The 26,333-nt window shown below is 38.6% G+C and overlaps 1 protein-coding gene across 2 annotated transcripts in view; it reads right to left on the bottom strand.

Annotated features, from left to right (window-relative positions):
* Nucleotides 1-3,517: 3,517 nt before the first annotated feature.
* The window catches only part of LOC139789739 (uncharacterized), a 42,196-nt gene continuing 19,380 nt past the window's right edge, over nt 3,518-26,333 (bottom strand). For both annotated transcript variants that reach the window (XM_071730746.1, XM_071730747.1), the window contains exons 6-13: nt 25,090-25,191; nt 21,911-22,021; nt 20,152-20,330; nt 11,896-12,053; nt 9,614-9,656; nt 6,458-6,644; nt 4,547-4,682; nt 3,518-3,807 (exon numbers count right to left, since the gene is read on the bottom strand). In XM_071730746.1, the coding sequence (XP_071586847.1) occupies nt 3,708-3,807; nt 4,547-4,682; nt 6,458-6,644; nt 9,614-9,656; nt 11,896-12,053; nt 20,152-20,330; nt 21,911-22,021; nt 25,090-25,191 (1,016 nt within the window). In that variant the 3' untranslated portion in view covers nt 3,518-3,707. The remainder of the gene's footprint in view (nt 3,808-4,546; nt 4,683-6,457; nt 6,645-9,613; nt 9,657-11,895; nt 12,054-20,151; nt 20,331-21,910; nt 22,022-25,089; nt 25,192-26,333) is intronic.

Below are 26,333 nucleotides of genomic sequence, written 5' to 3'. Positions count from 1 at the left end.
ATAATCCTAATTTCTATGTTTAACTTTGTGTTTAACTTTAAACAGAGAGAAGAATGAGACAATCTGTTGGACTGGATGTGGAGTATTCTGCAGACTCCACATTTAGTGCTCAGACTGCATGTGTTACATTCCAAAAACTGGAGCAAAAGTAGTTCTTCAGTAAGATGCTTACCATAGTGAATCTGGTTGGTGCCTAGTTACAAGTGGTGTCCCCCAGGGTTCACTACTGGGGCCTGTTCTTTTTATTAATGATCTGGATAAGGGGATTGGGTGCACCCTCAGTAAATTTGCAGATGACACCAAAGTAGGTGGCTGTGTTGATCTGCTAGTGGGTAGGGAAGCCTTACAGTGGGACCCAGACAGGTTGGACCAATGGGCCAAAGTTAATTGTGTAAGTCCAAATGCCGGGTCTTGCACCTGGGTCATAACAACCCCATGGTAAGCTGCAGGACTGGGGATGTGTGGTTAAAAAGCAGAAAGTTTGAAAGTGCCCTGGGGGTATTGGTTGACAGTCAACTTAATATGAGTCAGCAGTGTGCAAAGGTGGCCAAGAAGGCCAATGGCATCCTGGCTTGTGTTAGGAACTCAGTGGCCAGCAGGAATAGGGAGGTGATCATCCCTCTGTACTCAGCTCTGGTGAGGCTGCATCTTGAGTGCTGTGTTCATTTCTGGGCACCTCACTGTAAGAGGGACACAGAAGTGCTGGAGCATGTCCAGAGAAGGGCAACAAAGCTCATGAGAGGCCTGGAGCACAAGTCCTGTGATGAGGCTGAGAGGAGACCTCATACCTCTCTCAACTATCTCAAAGGAGGTTGGAGTGAGGAGAGGGACAGCCTCTTCTCCTTGGTGGGGTGTGACAGGACCAAAGAAAATGGATGCAAGCTACACCAGGAGACATTTAGGCTGGATATTTGGAAACATTTTTCACTGAAAGGATCTTGAATTCTGCAGTGCAGTGGTCATTGCAGCCTGGTCTCCCATTGAGTTTACATTGCTCACCAGCCTATCTCTGTTAGTGAGAACAAGGTCCAGCAAAGCTCCTTTTCTGGTTGGTTCCTTTGCCATTTGGAGGAGGAAGTTGCTATCAATGCACTCCAGGAACTTCCTGGAATGATGGTGCTTTGCTGTGTTGTTCCTCCAGCAGATGTCAGAGTGATTCAAGTCCCCCAGGAGCTTGTGAGAGTGGGTCAGCTTTTATCTATCTAAAGACACCCACATCCATTTGGTCATCCTGGTTGGGTAGCCTGTAGCAGACCCCACTACGATATTTCTTGTCCCTGACTCTTCTTTAATCCTGACCCACAGTGTCTGTCAATTCCTCATCCATCCCCAGAAGCAGCTCCAGGGACTCTAGGCTGGTCATTGATGTAGTGGATGACACATCCTCCTCTTTTTGTCTTTCCTAGATATTTTATACCCAGCCATCCCCATGCTTCAGTCATGGGAGCCATCCCAGCCTTATGGTCTAGGTAGCCAAAGCCCGGATTATGGCACGACTTCAAACATTTATTGACTTTTTCAGTTCTGTCTGCCCTTTCTTGCCCTTTTCCTTTGACTGGGAGGATTGATGAGAACACTACCTGTGCTCCCAAGACCTTCACTGCTGTTCTCAGTACTCTATAACCCTTCCTTACAGATTTCATGTTACTCATACCTGTATCATTGGTGCACATATGAAATAGTAAGAGTGGATAGCAGTCAGTAGAATGTACGAGTTTATGCAGTTTTTGAGTAATGTCCTTAATTCAAGACCCCGGTAAGCTGCAGACCTCTCTAGTAAGTGGGTTAGGTCTGCAAATGGGTCCCTCAGTGCCCCTGAGAGGAGAGTCTGCCACTACCATTGCCCTTTGCTGCTTCTTCTGGGCACTGGTTGTTATCTGGTGAGCTGATTGGGCTCCCTTCCTCTAGGGGGAAGAGCCACTAATTTGTGAAGCACTTTATAATGATGAAAATTTAGTGACACAGTAAAAGACTATCCTGTAACCTTTACTCACCTTGAACAGCTAATTTCTTTTCATACCTTAATGTTGAGGTTACTGAATCTTATATCACTGTCAGTTCTTTGTGTTATGTATTTTATTGTAGGTGTAAATGAAGTAGTTGGTGATCATGTGGTCTGTCTGAGGATAGTTGCGGGTGCAGTAGTTAAAGACAAAACATGCCAACTGAGCTAGTAAGAGAAGGAACATCTGGGTCTCAGAGGGATGTTAGTTTATACCTACTTCATTACTCGTTCTCAGAGTTGTAGCAGAAATGTCAGTTTCATTTCTGAACACGAAAATGTCAAAAGACTAGCAGTAAATGTAGAACTTGACTGTGATGACTGCTTGTTTTCAAATATAGTTGTATGTTTTACTCCAGAGCACATGGATGCTAACATACTTGGGGCTTGCTGCCATTTTCAGAAAACTGCTTACACTAAACAGTGTAACCAACAGTTTAACTAACCATTCTTAGTTTAAATTAAATCATTCAGATCACCACAGCAATACATTTGGAGTGTTTACTGGCTTTCTTTGTAGTGTTCCTTGAAGCATCAAAAGTCAATAAATCACATTTAAAAAATTTTTTTTTGGTGGCTACTTGAATTTTAGCTTTTAATGTCATTGCAATTGATATTTTCCATGTTAACAATATGAGCTGGCAATTAGATGAGGTTCTGGTGTGTTCAGATGTTCTCAGGGTCTAAGAAACATGGTAAGAAGAGCAGTTATCACAGGCTTTTTAACAGAATTTCAGTAATTTTTTTTTTCTGTACTGGGTATATATTCTTTTCCTTCTGTACTTTGCTGCAGCATTCAATTTTAAATTTTTTAGCATGTGACTTCAATAAATAAAGGGAACAAGTATTTGTTATTTTACTTGAATTCATATTCTGGGAGGCTTGGGAACTGAATACCCAGATTTATTAATGAGAGGATTTATCTTGATATCAGAGAATAGTGTCAAACATTATGTATAAGACCAGCTGTTAGTAACTACAGATGTCTGACCCTGATACTCCTGATGAAGATTTATGGTGCTATATCTAACTGGTAACTTTGGAGAAAATAGTGCCTCTGATTCTTGAACTGATTTATTTTCACAAATGTGCTGTGCTGCAATGGCAGATGGCCAAATCAGAATAATTTAAAAATTAAAATCTATGTTAATACAGGACATACTGAAAAAAAAGTGTTCATCCAAATAAGGCAAATTTATTCTATTCCTCCAGGAGTGCTGTAATGGTATGTAGCTGCTAGCCTTTTAGTCAGCCCAGCCTGTCCCAGCCTTAAGCCCTGCATCATCTGGAAACTTACAGGCAAGCCCACATATGAAACTTCTGGATGGAAAAGCGTCTTTACAAAGTGAGCATTTGGAAAAATGCAGATATAATAAATCAGGGAATACAAAATACACAATGAAATACAGCAGCGTCTCTCTTGTCTGCATCAGATAAATGGTGATGCCAGTTCACTGATGTAAAAGACTTTATGCCATGATCTGAGCTGATGCAGAAACACAAATCAGACAGCCACAAAGGCAATGACATAGCTTTATTTACTAATACTAACAACATTTGTGAATCTATAGCAATGGTAAAGATTACCTGCTGCTAAAGCATCATTTGAAATGATGTAATGAACTGTAATGAACTGTAAGAAAAAGACTGGATTTTTTAATGGGAATTGAGGGAATTAAAGGGAAAAAAAAAAAGAGCTTTCTTATCACATCCTTGTCTCCTCCAATGGTCTGTTCATGAAATCTTGGATTGCCTGGTGTAGGGGTAACCATTTATTAATTGAAGCTTTCAAAGCTGTAATCCATCTAGAAGAAATGAAAGACAAACAACTGTCTCTGATTAAGTGTTTTATATGCATTTTAATATTCCTTGAAACTTGCCGTTTATAAATGGTGTTTGTACTACTGTGTTACTATGTATGCTGATAGTAAGTGCGTTAGAGAGAGGCAGGAGATGTAGCAGTTGACTATAACAACTAACACCAATTTCCAACTAGCAAAAAGCTTTGTCCTTTGTTCATTAAATTAAAGCCCAAATCTGTAATTAGTAGGCTTTAAACAAGATCTCCAGAATGTGGCTGAATTATGATGAATAAATTCACCTTCAGAATGTAATTTCATACACAGATTTTCTTTTTTAATTCTAATGGTCATTCTTGGAAGTAAATAATTCTTGGGAATTAGGAAGATACACTTTCCATTATCTCTCATGGCAGGTACCATTGCTTTTCTGTTTTAGTGCAGTCACCCACACACTGTGAAAGGCTCCTAATTAAGGTACCTTTCTGAGCCTCTGCAAGCCAGCCTTGCTGTTGTTCCAGCACTGACAGCAGCAAAGCTGATGACTCATACATGCCAACTTGTTGTACTGCAGTTTGATTAAATCTACAATTAAAAGGAAATTTGGGGAAACAAGTGAAAACAGAACGAAAAGTTGTCACTAGATCTTTCCAATCTACAGTGTTCCTACTTTCCCAAATAAAATAAAATAGAAACAAAAACAAAAACAAAAACAAAAACAAAACAAAACAAAAATTTGGTTTACCTTTTGTTTTCATTTACGTTCTCTGCACATAAGTAGAATGTTTTAAATTCTTCAGATGGAGGCTTGAGTTCAATTACGGATCTCTTTGAGCCCAGAGACTGTTCACTTACAATGTATCCCTGTAGGTAAAGGCCACCTGGACAGGAGAAAATGGCATGCATCATGTTTATTGCAGGTATCATTTATGAAATTACTGCCCATTACCAGCATACCAACAATATCTGCAAGTTTGATTTTCAGATGCCTTGTGTTGGGTGTTTTGACAAAATTGTGCAGAATTTACATATTTCACATTAAAAATGTGAAAGTTCAGGGTTTATTTTCATTAAAATTTATTTGAAAGTAGTGTAAAACATGCTTCCTGTCCAGCAAATAATCAACTATGTAGCTTTATTTATCTTCTCATTAGATAAGAAGTTGCAAAATAGTTTTTTTTGTTGTTCTTTTTCTTTTCTTGAAAAGCTAAAGGGATATGAATTTGGTCATTAAAAAAGAATTCCTAGAGTCACTACTGGTTTCCCTTGCTGCCATTAGCAACTAAAACATCACTGCAGGCCACACTAGCCATCTGTGAAGGAAAAGAATTAGACAGAATTTGGCCTTCATGGCATTTTCATTTTAGCTGTTCTGTAAAGCCCTCTGGAGCTGATTAACTGTAGCTGAATGTTCCTGTTATTGTCCTCAGGGTCTGGGGTTTTGGTTTTTTTTTGTGTGTGTTTTTTTGTGTTTGTTTTTTTGTTTGTTTGTTTTTCTTCTTTCACATTAATGACAGGAACATTGGAGATTTTATGGGGCAGGGAGAAGCTGTAGTGAAAGTGGAAAAAACAGTAATTGCAATAACGAGAGAAACACTATAGTGTACAAGAATTTGTATGGAGTAGAATATTTAAACACCAAAGAGATGTATTTAGCAGGTGGAGCATAGTCTTGGGTATCATAAACAGGTTATACTTAATTTTTGCTTTTGCCCTAATTCATCACTTATCTCTGTGAAAACCTTAGCTGCAGTTTCAGTAGAGCTGTCATTTTATATGCAAAGCTTTTGGCAGAGGGAAAGTGCTGAGCAGTATAAGGCAGAATGACTCTTGCCTGACCATAAGGCAAATAGACAAACTGTAAGGGAAGTTTTCCCTTTTGATCTGTAAGCTGGCTAGTAGGGAAAAGTACCACAGAATTTTTTTAAATACTAAGTTGCTTAGCACAGGGAGAGTGCCTTTGCCAGTCCTGACACATTATCTGTCCCAGGGGCACCTCCTCATTTTTTAAATACTGTCTTTTATAGGCTTGTGCTTGTAGGCTTACATCAGTGCCTGAAACTCACAAAGAGCCCTGGTAGCCTCAAGTTGCTGTTTTCAGAGTGGTCAGACATCTTCTTCTGGTATGGGGAGAGCTGCTAAATGGCAGCTTTAGTTCATGGCCCCACCCTGGAATATCAATGGCTGCTGGAGCATGGAAGTTCTACCTTTTGGTGAGTGGAATAGCTTTGTCAAGGCCATGTGAAAACCTGGTAATGGCAGAAAAAAACAGGCTGTGTTCATTGTGTCTCTCTCTTCAAGGACGCTACCTAACAGGTAGGACTCAGCAGCTTTGAGCAGACTGCCATCAGTGGGACTGGCTCTGGCCACTGTGAAGTCCTGTGGAAGGTAGCTCTTGTTGATACTTTCTTCTAAGGTAATGTCTGTCCTGACTGTCTCCATTCCAGAAAGAAACACACAAAGCAAAAGATGGGAGTGGAGAAAGAGGTGGCTATTTCAGGAAAAAAGACCTCCTTCACTCACCTTTACAGAACATAGGGAGTTCAGTTATAAGAATTTTTCCTTTTTTTATCATTCATGGTAAAAATTCTTTCTGGAAACTGCTGTGAAACATTTCTGGTTTATCAGTCTACTAAAATCCAGCATCCATTCCTACCTTGGGCAGGTGTAGAGCGAAGAGTGGCATAAAAGTACAAACAGCCATCCTTCAGAACACAGTAGTGCTGAATCCAGGCATCTTTGCTTCTGTCCAGCTGGTGCAGCAGCCCCAGGCACTCTGGGTTTTTGATAGCCAAAGGTGGAAGTGTAGTGTTATACAGTGTGACATCTACCCACACGTGGTTCTGTAAAGCAAGCATGTTGAAAAGTTCTGGTAAGAATTAAGGAGGATGTCATATGAAGAGACATGCTTCTGTTGTTAAAATATTTTGAAAAGTCAGTGCTGAAAATGAAAGAGAAAAACCTAAATTTGATGGCAACTTCTGCTTTCTTCTTACAGTAATAACTCTTCTGCATCTATTTGTTTTTCAATACAAGTTTCACTCACAGAAACAGGATTATTTCAAAGCTGTATGAAGAAGCTTTTTTAAAAATAACATCTTACTTATATACTGACTTCAGTAGTCTTACTGTGTGTAGTCTGGCAAAACAATTTTCATCATATACCCTCTTGGTTCCAGAGAAAATGCAGTGGTGTCTGATGCCAGAATACAGCACTCAGACGTGGACTGGAAGCATTACCACACACAAAATGTTTATGGATGCCTTTCCATCCCTCTCTGGGAAGCAGAGTCTTTTTCATTACTAAAATCATCCCATCATAATTTACAAGTGAAGGAAGAGCTCAACCTATAATAAACTGCCACTGTGTTTTTTGTTATAAGGGAATCCGAAAAGACAATCTGCAAAAAGTAAAATATTGTTTTACCCAAAAGCAGATTTACCCAAAGCAAATATTGTTTTACCCTTAAAGACCCAAGTTTTCTAATGTGAGACTAAAGCATTTCTTCTTTTCCTTTAAATATGAGATGTTAAGAACTCAGACTCTCATGGTGCGTTCTGCATATCTGCAATACATATTTCAAGTTCTACATCAACCAGTATCTTTGTCATTTGAAATACATTGGAAGAATGTGTGCAATATCAATAGCATCCTCATTGTTTACACAGAAGTTTTCTTTTGCATTTATTCATGATATTTCTTTGGTATCCTTGATAAGGTAATGATGGAAAAAAGACCTGGCACAATATAGCTGGCTGCATTCTTTGTTATGGAGGGGAAACCTGAGACTTACTGCAGCAAAGTGCGGAAGAGAGTTTCAGTAATAGTAGGTGTCTTCACAACACAACTGTCTTTGTAGATTCATTAAGATGACATGGTATCAGCCTACTGGTCTGTTAAATAACTGTGTTGTGAGCTTTGCTGTAAAACACTGTCTATTGCAAAAAGTCAGTAACAAATAGGTTAGCAAACAAAAAAGAAGGAAAACACAAGCTTTTTCTACTCAGCTGAGTGCGAAGTCCAGTTAGAAGGAAGGAACAGATGCAGTGGTCATTGAAAACAGAGGTTAGGCAATGACAGTGACATTAAATCAAACTGTTCTGTCAGAAAAGGATATTGTTCACTCAAAGAAAAAGCTAAACAAGATAAGGCAGTCTAAAATAAGTGCAGTAGCACAGAAAGGAGGCAACTTACTGTGTTTTTAATGGGTTGCTAATGGGTTGTTGTCAATGCACGAGAGAGCTTTCTGTATATGCGATATTGGAAGTTTTATAAAAACAGCTGAAATAGTTCTGGCTGGTAATCACTATGAAACAGTTTTCTTTCAAGAAATACCACGCCTTATATATGAAAAAAACACACACCACAGTAATGTCTGATGATTTGCCAAGGATTTTCCTGTATTGTGTGCTTCCAAGTTTAAACTGTACTTTAAGTACATGCATTAGCCAAATAAAAATATCAGAAGTCAAAACTCAGAAGTTCTGGGCTTAGTACTACTGTTACCTTAGCTCAGATACAGTCTCTGACATTCATCCCTTCCTTGTTTGAGACCATCATGTATCAGTAGTAACACTGGTACACTGAAACAGCATTCAAATAAGATGAGGCAGACTGCAATTTACTAATGAGATGACAGAATCTGATTAAGATAGGAAAGTCTAACACAGACACAAAAATCTTCACATGCAAAGATAAACTAAAGCTAAGTAACACATTTTCAAGCCTTTGAGAAAGCAGATCACTAGCATGAGGGACAGTGCGTTTGGCTGAACTATGCAAAACATACAGAATTCTTTCAACAAGCTGTTGCAGAAAATAGTTTCTGAAGTGTTCACAGGTAAATCAGAAGTGACACCTGTTCGCTCTGATACTTTGTGATGCCTGAATAAACTAAACATAAAGCCAAATCCCAAATATGGTAATGCTGTGGCAAGTAACATGGTACCATATGATTTCTTAGCATGTAAGAATAACTTAACAGATTCTTAAGCCATGCATACTTTACTTTAAAATGCTTTGTTGACTCAAAAGCAATATTAAAACACTCAGTAGTATCTGGCTTGAATCAGGAATAGTGTGGCCAGCAGAAGGGAAATTAAGTCTCCCCGTACTTGGCACTGGTCAGGCCGCACTGTCATTGTTTGAACATGAAGAACTAAAGAAGGGGGGCTTTAGGACTCTGAGAGGGGCGGAACACAAAGGGAGGGGTCTGTTCCCTCCTGTTTCCTGCCCATACTCTATAAAGTTCAGGAAGCCCAAGCAGCTCCTCCCTTTTTCTTCCCGCTCGCTCCTGGCTGCGCTGCTGCTCCCCTGCGCTTCTTTACCACCAGCTCGACACCTGCTCCTCAGAGCCCATGTCCATTGGGTTGTGTAGACATATATATATGTATATATATATTAGTATATATTTGTATTCTTATATTTGTATTCTTTGTGTTCTTTGTTACTTTGTCCCTTGTGTTATTACCTTTCCCTTGTGTTAGTAAATCTGTATCCAATTGTTTTCGGTTTCCAACTTAAAGGGTCCAGTCTTAATTCCCTTTTTATCTTCCCTTTGTGGGCTGGTACTAATTCTGCCCTTAGGTTTGTGGTCCCATACTACTAAGCCATGGCAACATCCTAACAGCACAGAGCAAGAGTATTCAGCTTCCATGTTACTGCCTGCACCTGACTATGTACAAATATATCTACTGTCTCTCAGTAGCCTGCACAATCTGCTATACACACGATTCTCCTATAAATAAATTACCTTATGGTAATAAATAAAATATTCTACTATAAATATAAAATATTTATAAATAAAATTACCCTATGGACAGGATGCACTGCTTTATCCATAGCCTCCAGCCACCTGTAATATCACAAAAATGAGAACAGCTTAGTTTGGTAGAACCAAATAAATGTGCTTCACTGCCTCTTCTATTTATTGCTCAAAAAGACATCTTAGGGATGTAGATACAGAATTTTCAGGACTCATTCAAGGCATCAAGAGAGAAATGTAGTAGATTAGATCTAAATACATTGCTAACCCACAGAAAAATAAGTCTCAAAGCTTGCTGTGTAACGCATTGTAATAGATTAATTTTGCAGACAAGGGAATCTGAATTTTGAATATAGTTCAACACATCAAGTTAAATGATCACTCTTTCTTGTGGCTTTGTTATAATGTAAATAAGGAAGTTGTGGGAAACTTGAAGAAGCCTGAAATTGGAGACTACAGAATAAAGCAAACTATTTGTTGGCAAAGTTATGCTTTTTGAATGGCATAGAATTTGGAAGTGGAAAATGTTCAGATATTACAATAGTATACTGTTAAGTAGTAAGATGTTACAAAAAGAAGTTTGGATGGATGCCAAACATCACCCTAGTACATAGCATTATATTTTTGATAATTGACAATAAAACAAAGAGGATAATAAGATTAGATTTAAGTACATTTTGAAATTAAAACCTAAAATGTTGTTTATTGTATTTTGGGTGATTTTAGTTAGTTGAGACTACAGTCAGCTATAGTCTTGGCAAAATTAAAAAATAGTATTTAATTAATTTGACACCGTCTCTCACAGCATCCTTGTAGATAAGTTGATCAAGTATGGGTTTGGTGATCAGGTAGTGAGGTGGGTCAGGAACTGGTTGAAAGGAAGGAGTCAGAGAGTTGTAGTCAATGGGGCAGAATCTGGTTGGAGGGGCGTGACTAGTGGAGTCCCTCAGGGGTCGGTACTGGGACCGGTGTTGTTCAATATATTCATCAACGACTTGGATGAGGGTATAGAATGTACCCTCAGCAAGTTTGCTGATGACACTAAGCTGGGAGGAGTGGCTGACACACCAGAAGGCTGTGCTGCCATTCAGAGAGACTTAGACAGGCTGGAGAGTTGGGCAGGGAGGAACAAGATGAAATTCAATAAGGGGAAGTGTAGAGTTTTGCATTTGGGGAAGAACAACACGATGTCCCAGTATAGGTTGGGGGCTGACCTGCTGGAGAGCAGTGTAGGTGAAAGAGACCTGGGGGTCCTGGTAGACAAGAGGATGACCATGAGCCAGCAATGTGCCCTTGTGGCCAAGAAGGCCAATGGCATCCTGGGGTGCATTAGAAAGGGTGTGGTTAGTAGGTCAAGAGAGGTTCTCCTCCCCCTCTATTCTGCATTGGTGAGGCCACACCTGGAGTATTGTGTCCAGTTCTGGGCCCCTCAGTTCAAGAAGGACAGGGAAGTGCTTGAAAGAGTCCAGCGCAGAGCTACTAAGATGATTAAGGGAGTGGAGCATCTCCCTTATGAGGAAAGGCTGAGGGAGCTGGGTCTCTTTAGTTTGGAGAAAAGGAGACTGAGGGGTGACCTCATCAATGTTTTCAAATATGTAAGGGGTGAGTGTCAGGGAGATGGAGCTAGGCTTTTCTCTATGGTGACCAGTGATAGGACAAGGGGTAATGGGTGTAAGTTGGAGCATAGGAGGTTCAAGTTGAATATCAGAAAGAATTTTTTTACTGTAAGGGTGACAGAGCCCTGGAACAGGCTGCCCAGGGGGGTTGTGGAGTCTCCTTCACTGGAGACATTCAAACCCCGCCTGGACACGTTCCTAGGCGATGTACTCTAGGTGGCCCTGCTCTGGCAGGGGGGGTTGGACTAGATGATATTTCGAGGTCCCTTCCAACCCCTAGGATTCTATGATTCTATGATTCTATGATAATTTGAGTGAAGCCCAAATTTGTTGCCTCTTACAATAAGGAACATGCTTTGGTAGCATGCATGCATTTTAAAGTACTAAAATGATAATATCACAAAATGATGGAAATGGAAATAGAAGACGGAATTACTAGCACTGTCCTTCTTGGGCAGGAGAGAGATAATTCATATGAAATAACTGATATGCAAGTTTATATCCACAGGAAGATTTACACTTTCATTTGAATTTAGCAGTGGGAGAAAAGGCATAAAAACATAGGTGAAATCTGAAGATAAATTAAGAATTAAGGGGGATCTTTTTTTTTTCTATTGATCAAGGCAAGTACTGTGAACATCCTCTGAAGATTAAGAATCTCTCTCCCAAACTGGAACTACAAAACTGACCCTGTAAAATGACAGATCACTTACCTCTTCATTTCTTGGTTGGAAGTTGCACAGAAGTAGAAAATCCTGCTACCACTCTGAGGTATGCATTTGAAAACAAATGGTTTACCCAGACTGGTGTCAACACCAATTTCTGCTCCTTCCAACCTTGCTATTTCCAGAGGCCTGTACTTCCCTTCATCCTGCAATTAGAGAGAAAGAGTGGCAAAGTTCAGAACTAGTATGAAAGTGATCCCTGTGAGATGGGGATAAAATCAGGGAATATTTAAAGGTGTTGAAGCTGGTGATAAGCTCTTAGACTTTTGAAACCATTTGCTACAAAAAAATGCCAAAGGTATATTGCTTTACTTCACCATGGTAGTGTAAAAAAGTAATTTCTTATGCTACTGACAATTCTACCACTATGGAACCTTGTAGAACTGCTTCAGTTGATGAGATCATACAGGTTTTAAATAAAGTTAGATATTAGCTACAACTGTTCCATTCTGTAATTAAGTTTTAAAGGTTCTTTTTACTCTTTCAAGGCTCTATCAACTATTTCATAGATTTGTGGCACTCTGCAGTATCTAAACCCTCTGGGTTGAAGGTAGAAAGCATATATTGCTTTGCTAAATGCAATTCAAAAAACAACAGAAACATCTGAATTAACCCTTCCCTTGCTGCTACTTTTCTTATGACAATCTGAGTTTTAGGAGAACTATTTCTGCATGTCCCAAGTACATGTCTTAACTCAAAATATAGGTGCACACATATGGAAAGTGAACAAACCCAGGAATGACTAAGATATGAAACTAAAATTCAGCAACACGTGAGAGTGCTAGGAAGATTGAATTGAAGGTAACTTTACAGAATACAAGATCAAATCCTAGAAGAATACAAAAAATCTAAAAGTGTGAAAACTGAGCAGTAAGAGAAAGCAGAAATGAAAAACTGTCTAGATCATGAGACTGGCAGTGGAAAGTGTAAGGCAATTTCCCCTAGGTAAATGGTTAAGATTGGTTTCACGTCAGTAGTGGCATTACCAACTTTTTAACTGTCTTTCGAAAACGTCTTCCTGGATGTGCCCCTGAATACATCCCCTTAAAGTAGACACCTCTTAAGTAAACAGGAACATTAACTCTTTTTTCACAATTCTTCTTATTTCTTACTTGACTAACTTTGTCCATCACAGCTGACATGGCCACTACCCTCCATGACAGTCAGGTTTACAACATATTCACCATCTGTTATTTTCTGATTGTCTCTAACCAGTTTCTCCCAGAGGTCAGGTTCTGCTTCCTTCCTTTCTCTAAAATCTTGGCCTCACTATCTCTTCTTTTTAATCACTGTGTTTTGTGGTAGGCTCACTGTTCAGATATTTAGCGAATTGTAGCTGGAGCCTCTTTGCATTTATTCTTTGAGCTAGGCTAAAGCTCAGAAGAGAGACTAGAGCTTTACATAATTTTGCTCTACATCTTTTTCCTTTCCCCTTGTGGAAAGGACTTGCGTATGTCAGAGGGCCCTAGACTCCATAACTGTAGGCATAGCATTTTTCACCAGCAGAGCTAAATTTATTTAGTTTTTAATTTTGTTTTGCTTTAAACAGCTCACATCCAAACTAGACAATAGAAACATACTGAAGAGCAAGACCCCGGGGGAAAAAGACATAAAAGGTCCTCTGACTTGAAGAACCTAATTATCTTACACTTAACTGTTTTGGCATCAGACAGTACAATCTTTGTCTTGTCTTATGATTCTTTGTGATATGATTACTCTTTGCATTCCATTTGGTTCTTTTGTTGATCTTGAGTAATTCCTTGCAATTAATTGCAAGAAAGGCAATAAACAGTTTGCAGGACCAAATCTCATAGAAAGAGCAAATGATGTTATTAAAATCTGGAACAACTTTAATGAGGTCAAATAATATAGATGATTATAGCTGTCTCTCTGGGTCAAGAAACAATCCTGCAATCTGTTAATCCAAAATTAAATTGCCTATTTTATCAGACACTGTTATTTATAATTTGTTAATAGAGATACTACAGCAGAAGCATTTGAAACCTTGAATTCAGCAGCTTCTTAAATGTAAATTGAAAAATATATCCTGGAGCAATAGGAGTCAAAGAAAACAGAAAGAAGAAATCAGATTATGTACTATCTCTAAATAATGTGACAGCTCCCAGACTGTGATGATAGACAAGAATGAAGAACAAATGGAAGTGCTTTGTGTATGAGCAGTGGCTCAGATCTAAATCTCTTTATAGCCAAGCTTTTTATATAAAGTGCTTAGGCTTAGCAACTACCACACAGGCCTGCTCAGGAGGACAAAGCACTGAATATTTGTCGTGAAATTAAATGATGTGAAGGACCCATACATGGAAGGCAAGGGATTGCTTTCTTCTTATGATAACTGGACTCTGTATATAGCATGAAAAATTAAGATAATTTAAAAACATTTTTGCTGTTGAATCATGTTTAGAATAAAAAGAAACAGCAAATTGTGATACAGTTTCCAGGTGTTCTGAATAAGGCAGAAGGTGAGAATAGAACTAATTAACACCACAAACATATCCTAACAGGGACAACTAAGGAACAGTAGTTCCCTTCACAGAGACACTACTAATTGAAGACTATTTAATGAAGAAAGCATTCTGATTTTGAGAAAAAGTGAAGGTTATGGACCCCTTTGAATGCAAATAACACTGAGCAATATTTATTTGCCATTACACTATAAGAAGCAGGGAAAAAAGTTTCTTTTAAGTTATTGAAATGGACTGGCTTAAAAATGGAAACAGGAATATGACTTAATTAATATCTGATCATTTAGGTGATGCAGTGTTTACCAGACTAGCATCTAATTGCTTTTGGGTGTTTTTAAGCTGACATAATATATAACCACAATGAAGACGGTCAAAAAACACACCCACCCCTTCAGTGCTGCCATTGTGTTCAGTGAGAATACTTCCCAAGAATATGTGTAGCAGTTTTCTTGCAGCATGTTTCAGAGCATTACAACCATGAAATATCATGAGGGGCATTCCTCTGAGGCCTGGGCTACATGTAAAGGGAAATTTGTTCTTTATTTGCAGTTCAGTCTCTTGCTACATCTTAATCTCCAAAGCATGCCCTTTTCTCCCATCAGAAGAGTGGTTTCCAACTTTACTACTCCTTCTGATTTAACTGTTCTTACTTTCTTCTTATCAGTTTCTCCTTTTGAATTCCCTACTTTGAGGCCATAAAAATGCTGGTAGCAAGGTCATACTCTTAAGGCAGTTTTTCCTAATCACTGTAGAGACAAATAAAATAAGTGACAAAAGAAACATAAGGACCTGACAGACAAAGCTGATTTTACTAGAATATATAACTCATCTTTATAGCTTCTCATAGACTATAACCTCCATGACATAAACTTTTTATTTTCCTTTTCAGGTAATAGAGTAGTTTTCTGTCTCATTATACTCTTTCCCAGGCTCTACTGGGAACAAAGGAACAGGAAAATAATTCTTAGGAACCTAACAATACACAATTCAGAGAGGATCTAGAGCATTGTTACAAACATGATCTTTTCTTAATTATTTCTCTGTCTTACACTGCAGTCTTCACCACAGATATTTTGTGCTTTGCATCCACTTTACTCTGCTGAGCAGCAAGTGCCAGTTTGAAAGAAGACATTCCTACATGTAAAGAATCATAGAATCATAGAATCATAGAATCCTAGGGGTTGGAAGGGACCTCGAAATATCATCTAGTCCAACCCCCCCTGCCAGAGCAGGGCCACCTAGAGTACATCGCCTAGGAACGTGTCCAGGCGGGGTTTGAATGTCTCCAGTGAAGGAGACTCCACAACCCCCCTGGGCAGCCTGTTCCAGGGCTCCGTCACCCTTACAGTAAAAAAATTTTTTCTGATATTCAACTTGAACCTCCTATGCTCCAATTTACACCCATTACCCCTTGTCCTATCACTGGTCACCATTGAGAAAAGCCTAACTCCATCTCCCTGACACTCACCCCTTACATATTTGAAAACATTGATGAGGTCACCTCTCAGTCTCCTTTTCTCCAAACTAAAGAGACCCAGCTCCCTCAGCCTTTCCTCATAAGGGAGATGTTCCACTCCCTTCATCATCTTAGTAGCTCTGCGCTGGACTCTTTCAAGCACTTCCCTGTCCTTCTTGAACTGAGGGGCCCAAACTGGACACAATACTCCAGGTGTGGCCTCACCAATGCAGAATAGAGGGGGAGGAGAACCTCTCTTGCCCTACTAACCACACCCTTTCTAATGCACCCCAGGATGCCATTGGCCTTCTTGGCCACAAGGGCACATTGCTGGCTCATGGTCATCTTCTTGTCTACCAGGACCCCCAGGTCTCTTTCACCTACACTGCTCTCCAGCAGGTCAGCCCCCAGCCTATACTGGGACATCGTGTTGTTCTTCCCCAAATGCAAAACTTAAAGAAAGGATCAGTGCTTTACTATGCTGATGTATTTCCAGCATTCTCTGAAAAAAATGTGTAAGTTCAAGCACAAGAAACTTGACTGATTAAAACTTGACTCAGGGTGAGACCGAAAAGTACTTCATTGCCTGTCTCCTTACAGTATCCAGATGTCTTTCCTTTAAGAGAAAAACTGGACACATTGGCAAAGAAGGAAATAGCATGCTTGAGAAGATCTAGGGGTATGGAGAATGGGAGATCAGAACTGCAGAGTTCTGATCTGTGGAACACAACTGCTCTTAAGTGTAGGCAAAAAAACCCTGTAAGTTATTATATTTCCACTGATCTCAGGTGGAAAGAAAAAGGTTCTAACCCATCGCACCCAATAGTTATGTGGCAAACATAGCTATGTACACTAAGGTGGAAACTGTGTTTTAGATACTTATATGGATTGTAGAGTCATGTCCTGTGGCAGCAGGTGTTTGAGGGAAAACAAATGATCTTGTATGTAAAATGACAAAATCTGTTTCTACAGCAATGACTTAATCAACATGGAATTTGATAGAAATGAGTCTGAAACAGCAGGAGTTACATGGGTGAGTCAAAATGCAAAAAGCTCTAGAAACATTAACCTCTTTTTTTAAATAGAGTTGAAAAAAGGAAAACTCAGGGTAGATAATTTCTGCCTGTAAACAGTAATGATAGGGAAATGTAGCTGTGTTTGTTAATATGTACTAAAGCAGGAAACAAATATCCTGTCCTTTCTCTATGAAGAAACATTATATGCACCTTTTCAGGCATAAATAAAAGGCCTAATTGCCTTAGAGAAGTGGAAATACAGGCATGACCTTGCTGGAGTCATTGGAATTACACCAGTGTAAGATGCTTTTCTTAACATCAGAATCAAGACCTGAAAATGTATAGACTGTTTAATCTACTGAATACTGACATACAGGTTATCCTGAACTACAGAGTGTTGCAAAGAATATCCTACATCTACTAAGTGGAAAAAAATTTTCCTCCTGAGTGAAGCAAGGCTTGGAACATAAAATTTCCAATTTAATCATGCAGCTGACATTACAGAATGCTGTGTTGAACTAAGAATATTATTTGTGAGAAGGTCCTTGGGTTCAGTTTCTAAAACAGTACTGCAATATTTTGAATTATTCGTTGGAGGCCAGGGACAGAGAGAGAAGGTAGATAGCAAAAAAATGGTAAAAAATTATTTTTAAAGTGGTTGAATAACACCACTCTTGGATATTGCAAGAAAACAAGCAGTAGTTGTTATTATAAAATATTTGTGCAATGCTTTAAATGTATTTACTCTTTTTGAGCAAAAAGAAATGAATGCCTTCAGTGGATAAAAAGCCTACTATCAAAACATAAGATTGATATGATTGAAACAGTTATTTTTTTAGTCCAGTGAATAAGACAAAGCTAGCTGGGGAAGAAAAGATAGGCTTAAAAAGCCCTGATAGTTGAAAGAAATAAAAGGAAATTTAATAAAATATTAATGAATGTAAGATTATGGAGTACATTGTGGTCCTTAATCAAATTGATCTAACACTCTGTCTTTAGAGGTACTTAATTCATTGGAAAGTGGAGAGTATTTAAAAGGCATAACTGGATTATATTTACATTTCAGGAGTTTGATGAAGAACTTGACTAGGATAAAATAAAACCCCTGCAAATGAACATTCGTATATGTTCCTGTACGTTTGTATAATTTTAATGCGTGATTCGTTTACTCATTTTTGCTATTAGACCAGAATAAATAGTGTTGACCTAATTATGATGGAAAGACAGACTGCTTTATTGTATAGGCAGTGTTTCTGCAGCTTAACCCTGATTAGATGACTACTGTGTGTATCATGGCATTTGCAGAGGAATAAGGCTACCAGATTTTTTTTGCTGGAAATTTGAGATGAATAGAGAATTATAAACGACCAAGCTCTTTTTACAAATTTAAATTACTTTTCACAAAATGTCTTTTTCACACAGAAGTGCTTAATGTTAAAAGCTTGATTAATTTCTGTTTGGATAGGAAACTGCAGTTTCTCATGTGAATTCCTTTCCTCATCTTAATAGTACTGTCCATGAAAAACTGCTTATGATCACCCATTGTGGGGGGTTTTAGAGACGTTGAACTATGGAGAAGGATTAACTCATGCAGTCCCCAGAGTGCAATCCTTGGGAACTATTCCATTGGCATTTTTCAGGTAAAAATAATCTGGTTTTGAGTTTTTACTAAAAAGGAACAAAATACAATCAAGTCAGGATTTTACTGGAGTAGCTCAATCATTCATGTAAGAATGATCAAACAGAATCATAGATAGAAGATTGATGTATGAAATAGAGAAAGATAAAATAGTATAAAAAACCAATATAAAGGTAGACTCATCATTAGGAGTGAAGCCTGTAGCATTGGCTCCCCTGTTACTATCTGTAGTATTCCCTATTACTATCTTGAGGTTCCTTGACACCATCATGTTGGCTAGATTATATTCATGTTTACACCATAATTGTGCTACGTCCACACATGTACATGTGTCCATATCCTTCATATGATGAATTGACCAAAAGCTGTGTGATCATGTTAGCAAAGACAAAAACTATCTACAAGTCAAGGACTTGGTGCCATGCTTGGGTTCTCAAAGTTTCTGATTAAGGGTGACTATGGGTTTATCTCTCTGGTCTGTGTTCAGATTGTGTACTGGAGACAAACCTGTTTCTAACCAGCTGATACTCTCCCTGATGTCCTTCCTAGGTTAGCTAGGAGATTTCCTGGAAGCTCCATGGGCTTCATTTAATGATAAATCCCTTGTGAAGGCAAATTTTCTCAGCTTCACTAAGTTTTCTTGAGATCAGGTTAAAAATTAATGCTAACTGGATGACCTTGAATCTTCTACAAAGGTGTTAAATATTTTACCACAACAAGCCCAGAACAGACCACAGACTTTGATACAAATTTGTTTAATTTTATAGACACCACTTCGTCAATTAATATCTTAATCATGAAGCTGCACAGGGGAAGGGATTAGTAACTTGTAATTACATCCAGGTCTCACTGAACTGCTTTACAGATTACACTAAAATGATACCATAAGGCAGGTGAGTTCACTGGCTCTCCTGTGGCCAGGGATGTGTGCCTTCTGCCCGTATTCCTTGTGTCCTTGTTATTTTTTTTAAACAGTATCAGTATCTTTCTTTATTAATCTATTTTGTGTCAAATAACTGTGTAAAATACTCAAATGTTTGTAGCTGCATTAACCATGAAACCACCAATTTAGGGCCATTAAGACTCACTATGCAACTAGAGAGTTGTGAGTTGAAATGGAGCCCCAGGATAAAGGCAAGTAAAATATTTCTCTTCATAAAGCACCTACTTTACTCCTTTTTTGGATGTCTACTGTCAGGTGAAGTTAGGTGAGGAGAATGCAGTGCTGGCCAGTGCTACCTGGGAGAAATTTATCCTTCTCAATATGTGTCGATGTAGTTTAATCACACACACAAAAAATCTAATTGTCATGACTGCTTATGAAATTACATATAATGGCAGATGGAATACAGATCTCCTACACATCTCAGAGTACTTCATTTCATCTGAAGCCTCCCAGAGCCTATTCAATTGACAGACTTCTTGATGTTCAGAAACAAGCGATTAAATATGAATCCATAAAATTCTGACGATGCCTACGTCTGTCAAGGCAGAACTACTCAGCAAGCCACCTCTGTATACCACATGCAACACAATTACAGTGCTGGTGTTACTCTGTGAATACTACAAATCAAGATAAGGATCTATACAGTACTGCTGCAGTTCATAGTTCAGGACACAGCTTGCTTCCTCACCAGCCTCTCTGCTTACCTTCTTGTGTTTGTAATAGTGTAGGTTACCATTATGTTTCAGCACAAACCACCTCTTTCTCCAGCCCTTTAATATTGCTGACTGTGTTCGTTTGTGCAAATACCCTCGGCAGGTAGGTCTTGGGGTGTTAGGGTAACGACTGATATCTGATCCCACCACCATAGTCAGGATATCGGGACCTAAAATATTACACAAAGAATGAGAAAACATAGGTCAAAACAATAATATAGCCTGTCAGTATTTTTTGCATAACACTATAGGGTATGGAGCAGGAAGGCAGTATCATACCCTTCTCCTCCCAGAGTAGCTTCTAGAAGCATCCTAGGAAATGATGAATCAAATCAAGCAGTATTTGGCTTTATTTTAACAAAATCTCCAGGACAAATCTAATCTCGTATTGAGGACTATTAATGGAGCTATCTGTCTTAAAACAGTTTTTGTGACCTACCCCTGCAAACAACAACTTAGGTGCATGCATATTTTATAGGTTTGGAGAAGTGGTTGGGTTTCATTGCCTAAGTGGGTGTATTGGGTAAATTGGGCTTTATACAAAAATTGTTAAGAATGTGCTTAGGGGCACATTCAGTCACTGTTAGCTTTGCATGTGTACTTCAGCATTCTTTCTTTTCCGTGTATGGAGTCTACTAAGATTTTCTGCAATCCGTATCCCTCACCGGGGGTTTTGCTGTTGGAGACTAACCTGTGCTAACGTGTCCACTTTCTATTTGCAAAGTGTTTAAGAAGATTTTACATCGCAAGCTTATGTGAAAACATGTCATTGTTAGCAACAGTTTCATAGCATTTGCTGCTGCTATCTATACATTTATGACTTTGACCCTGAAGGCCTGAAATTCTGACTATATCAGATACTACTTCAGAACAGGTGGCAATGCCTTAAAGTGTATTGAGAAATGTGACTATGACATATTTTCATTAAAAAACATTTATGATTTTTTCTTTTGAGGATATTTGACTTTGGGAATGCTGCCTGTATGCCAGGACTTAGGCCAGAGGGTGTTCTCTGGGGAGTTAAAAATACCTAGTAATCACAGATTTATCTACTAGGAGACTCAACATTGTGAAAGGTGCCTCTGTAATTAAATAATTTGGTGTGTGTCAAGGTAAATCTGTCACTGTCTTGTAAAAGCATTTTAATTTATTGAATTTCCCGAGTCTTTGTCAAAATCATACCTGGGATAAATAAAACAACTGCAGTAGATAGACATTCAACATGCAAACATAGGTATCTTGGGGTTTTAGTCATCACAATTCTAGTAAGAATATGCATCATTAATGTCACTGAGTCTTTATTTCTGTGGTGCTGCAAAAGGATGCCTCATGAAGCCCACTGCCCTCCTAACAAGACTTCAGGTCTTGGTGACACAGAAATAACTGTCTATAGAATCAAGCCTGAAAGTCTCTCTTTGAGGAAGCATAAGGCATAAATATGGTATTGGTGTCTCTGCAGCCACCATCAGGACTTTCTCAGTCACTTTCTTTAAGGCATAAGAGCCAAGTATTACTGTCACATGTGCTTCTTGGGGAATATTTTGTGTCTCAGTTTTCTTCTGTGCTTCTAGATAAGTTTAAATAAAAAATGACTGAGGCAATAGTACTATATTAAATACTAATGCATTAAACTATTTAACTGTTAACTGTTAAGGGTTTCTGTTGTGTCCATCACCCAACTTGTCTGGATGAATATGGAGCACTGTGCAGCAATCCCGGCCCACCTCTGTAATGTGCCTCTCCAACTTACCTTTCCTTGCCAGGCTGGCAGCTGCTGAATGTGGCATGCTAGTGACATCAGTTCCATTGACTGCTATCAGAATATCCCCAACGTGAAGCCCTGCTTCTTCAGCTGCACTGTCTGCAACAACAACAAAAAAACAACTGTTCTACTTGGTTAGGATATCAAGTAGATACGTGATCATGCTTTTCCAACAAGACAGATATCTGTCCAACCAGTAAAGGATTATGCTTTGGGGCCTTTGTGACATTGACTTGGAGGTGGAGCAGATATTCCTGAGCAGCTTATTAGTAGCCTGAATGTGAAACTCCAGGATTTAGCTGCTGGTTCAACAACAGATACTCATTGGCAGTGGAGAAATTTAATTAAAAATGACAATAGGACTTAATTGCTTTAAGATGCAAATAGGCATGAGTATCTGAGGGTCTTGGCCTAAATAGCAGACAAAGATCTAGTACTATATTCACTAAAGTCAGGAGGGAAAACATCTATTATTATGATTAGCTTTGGATTTAAGACCAAAAGACTATTTTCTATGCTGATGTTTCTCTTACTGGTTAACAGCATTTGGTTATAGAATTTTGTGGGTTTTATCTTTAGGAAGAAGAAATACAGTAAGTTAGCAAAGGGTCAATGCAGGAGGGACTGAATCAGATATGTTAGTATATCAAACTTTTGCTTTTTAATTATAGCAAAACACATGCACTCCTAATAAAATAGGGATCAGATACATGACAGTCAGAAATGGACACAAATTAGAGAAGTCATAAATATGCTCCATGCACAGACACCAATACCTAGTTATTTAAATCCCAGCTTGGGATTCCTTGGACACAGTTTTTTCCTACTCATTTGGAATTAAGCATTCAAAATCTACTGCGAAAAAAAACTGGTTTTGAAAAATATTGGTTTACAGTCATACTAATTAGTGTACATTTTAAAATATTTTTACCCTATCCTGCAGTAAATGTTCAGTGTACTTTTGAGAATGCTTATAAATTGTAGAGAAGATATTAGTAAATGTTTAATAATAAGCAGGCACAGAGAAGTCATGGTTCACCCTCGTGTATTACAAATAATTTGCAAATTCCAGCACATTTTGGTTTGTGCTGGCCTTGAGGATCTCATATAAGATTTTATGATAAGTGGTCTTGAAAATATTTTTTTAAATAATGTCTCAGTGTGCAACTACAAAGGGATACAAATGCAATTTTTATGTTTACTTTAATTAGATGACTCAAATTTTGAGAAAACAGAATTTTAGAAAAAGTTTGTAAGAAATACTCTTCTATTATTGCTGTTCTAAAGCAATTACATGTGAAAACAAAACGTGGAAATAAACTTAAGAGGAGTGATCCACAAGGTAAGTAGCTGTTTTGCTGTGCTTAATTTTAATCAGTAGGTTACAGGGTTAAGTGGCAGGTATTAGGGCTAATCTTGTATGCATGACCTACAGTTTGTTTATATTTAGGTAAAAAACATTTCCACATTTTATTTTGAAAGACCTCTTCTGAGGTTACACTCTTTCATTTAGGATTGCTAAGGTAGTATGTATGTTGACAACTGGGAAAACACCTAAAACATTTAAGGCTCTTCAGAACAGAGATAACTTTATATCTGTACTGAAATTCTTAGTTATCTGACAGTAACAGCTAGCTGTTCAAGCACATACAAATAGTCCCCCTTCCCGTTTAAATGCTTTATTAGTAGTATTTAATAAGTAGAACACTTGCTCTGAGGCAACAAGTTGAGGTAACTTGCAGAACTGAACCGCAGCCTCATGCACAAAAGCGTATCTGAGGCAGAAATCTAACTGTTCAGATCTTAAGGGGATGCATGGGTTTCCAATACAAGTCTTAGAGCTGTAAAATATAAGTCAAGTATTGACCTTTTCAGATATGTTTGTGGGGGTTTTTTGAGTTTTTTGTTTTGTTTTGTTTGTTTGTTTGTTTGTTTGTTTTTTCCCTGCACAATTTTCCTTTGCTCAGATTTCTGACTTTTCTCATCTTAGTGGAGTTTGATGATGACCCTGTTTAGTAGCTCATCAGGAATTCTTTAAAATGGCTAATGGATCCACAGGCCTCCTCCAAATGTCTGGACTTTCCCACTGTTGTCAGGAGGCAGGACAATATAATACGTAAGGCTGGCAAAGCTACAGAGATGTTCTTAGGTGCCTTGCTAGATAGCACTCACTGGTATTCTTGGTCTAGGATAACATTTTCCATTTTATCTGCCTTTGACAGCAAATATTACTAGAGTCTCCTATATCTTCTGCTCCTTCTCTAATTCTGCTGTCCTTGTCCTGAGATGTACAGAAAGCAATATTCTATATTTGGGTGATCTAAGGTCTCAGATAGTAGCAAAATTACTCTGACTTTTTGTGTTTCCTTCTCACTGCAGTTAATTGGTAGCGCCGGCCTTTAGCCAGATTTCTAAGCTGCAATTACACACAGAGCAGATGATTTCAGAGACCTTTCAGTCATGACTCCCAAGCCCTCATTCCTAAGCTGAACTGCTAATTCCCTGTTCTCTGCTCTGTAGGCAGAGTATAAATCATTCCTCTCTAGAGGCATTATCTTATACTTCATCTTTGTTGAAACTCAGATGCCACATTGTTTGCTCACTTACTGAGTTTTGTGAGTTCTTTGCAATCATTGGACTTTGTCTGAAGAAGGTATCAACACACCTATTAAAATTTATAGATATCTTGATAGAAAAACCACCCAAGCAGAAGTGTCCTCAGCTAATAAGACCTTTGGAAATGTGAGGATCCTGCATCCTCCATTTAGTTCTTAAAGGTCTGTAGTCATTAATGGATGTCAATCTCTAAAAGTTCAGGACTTCACATCTGGAGAGAGTCCAGATGCAGATACTTCCATGAGTTATCAAATTTTATGGAAGGACACAGAACAGTGGAGTCTGGTTTACCTTCAGGAACGCTGGGATCTTAAATTTTCAGGGGCTGTTTAGTGATTTGTTATGTTATTTTACACCCGAACAGTTATGTTATTTTACAACCGAAAAGTATTTATATTATATAAACCAGATAGTATATATAATGCTTATTATATTATACTGTAAATACATATTGTGTTACAGTCTAGTCTAGTCTGTTTTATTAATAAATATTATATATTTATTTTTGCATATTTTCATAGGAGAATTTAACTGGTGCAATCACAACTTACTTGTGTCAACTTCAGTCACAAGGATAGGCTTTGAGAACTGGATCCTGAAGCCCCAAGGGTAATTGCCAGTACCTTTAGCAATCTTTACCATTCTTTCACGAACTGCAAAAGAGGACAAAAGACATCCCTTTTTCTCTACAAGAAAAGTTAAACTTAATGAGCAAGCAGCCTGTTTTTAAGACTTTTTATCTATAGGCACTGGCAGTTACTCATTCTGCAAATGGCTGGGATTCTTTCAGTATCACTCCTAGCTGTTTGGGGCTGCTCCTTTGCCAGTGGGTACCCTGCTCATGTCATAACTGAGTGACAATCATTCATGTTAGGGCAAAGACAGACAGCATCAATGAAATGTACTTTCATCATCAGCTGAAGTGTGTGGATGTACTAATAGAGGGGTAGAAAGGCATTCAGATATTCCACTCTACTGAAGGTAGAGTGTTCTCAGACAGGAAAGCACTCCTGCTCTGTGTCAGACCTTTAAGCAGCAAACATGAAATCATAGGATGGCTTGGGTTGCCAGGGACCTTAGTTCTAACCCCCCTGCATGGGCAGGGACACCTTCCACTAGATCAGGTTGCTCAAAGCCCCATCCAGTCTGGCCTTGAACACTTCAGGAATGAGGCAACCACAACCAGGAGGCAACCTGTTGCAGCGTCTTACCACTCTCACAGAAAAGCATTACTTTCTGATAACTAATGAAAATCTACCCTTTTCCGATTTGAAACCATTCTCCCTTGTCCTGTTGCTACATGCCCTTGTAGAAAGTTCCCCTCTAGCTCTCCTGTAGGCCTGCTCAGGTACTGGAAGGTGCTATAATGTCTCCCTGGAGTACTCTTCTCCAGGCTGAATTACCCCAACTCTCTCAGCCTGGCTTCATAGAAGAGGTGCTCCAGCCCCTCTGATGATCTTCATGGCCCTTATCTGGAAATGCATACATACAAATATACTCTAAATTCTCAAATGAGTTTAAATGTGTTTCTTGTAGTTTAATTCTGTTTATATTTTAGGACATCTCTATCTTTTAGATACCAACAGTTTCTTTTCCTTTTGTCTACCCTTCCCTGTCCACTCTTCCTGTCCTCCTCCCAGTCCTCTAGTTCAATCTCCTAACACAATGGCATCTCCTGCCACTAGTGGCTGTAGCCATGTGAAATGTCTTTGAAGTCAGCAGAATTAAACAAGCAAAGGGATTATGCTCATTAAAAACAAAGACACGGGTCTAATTGCCTACTCTGAACTTTTTT

Source organism: Heliangelus exortis, chromosome Z (genome assembly GCF_036169615.1).
Source record: "Heliangelus exortis chromosome Z, bHelExo1.hap1, whole genome shotgun sequence".
In the NCBI taxonomy this organism is placed as follows: Eukaryota; Metazoa; Chordata; class Aves; order Apodiformes; family Trochilidae; genus Heliangelus; species Heliangelus exortis.
Note: the sequence above shows the minus strand (reverse complement) of the source record. Positions and strands in the feature narration are given on the sequence as shown.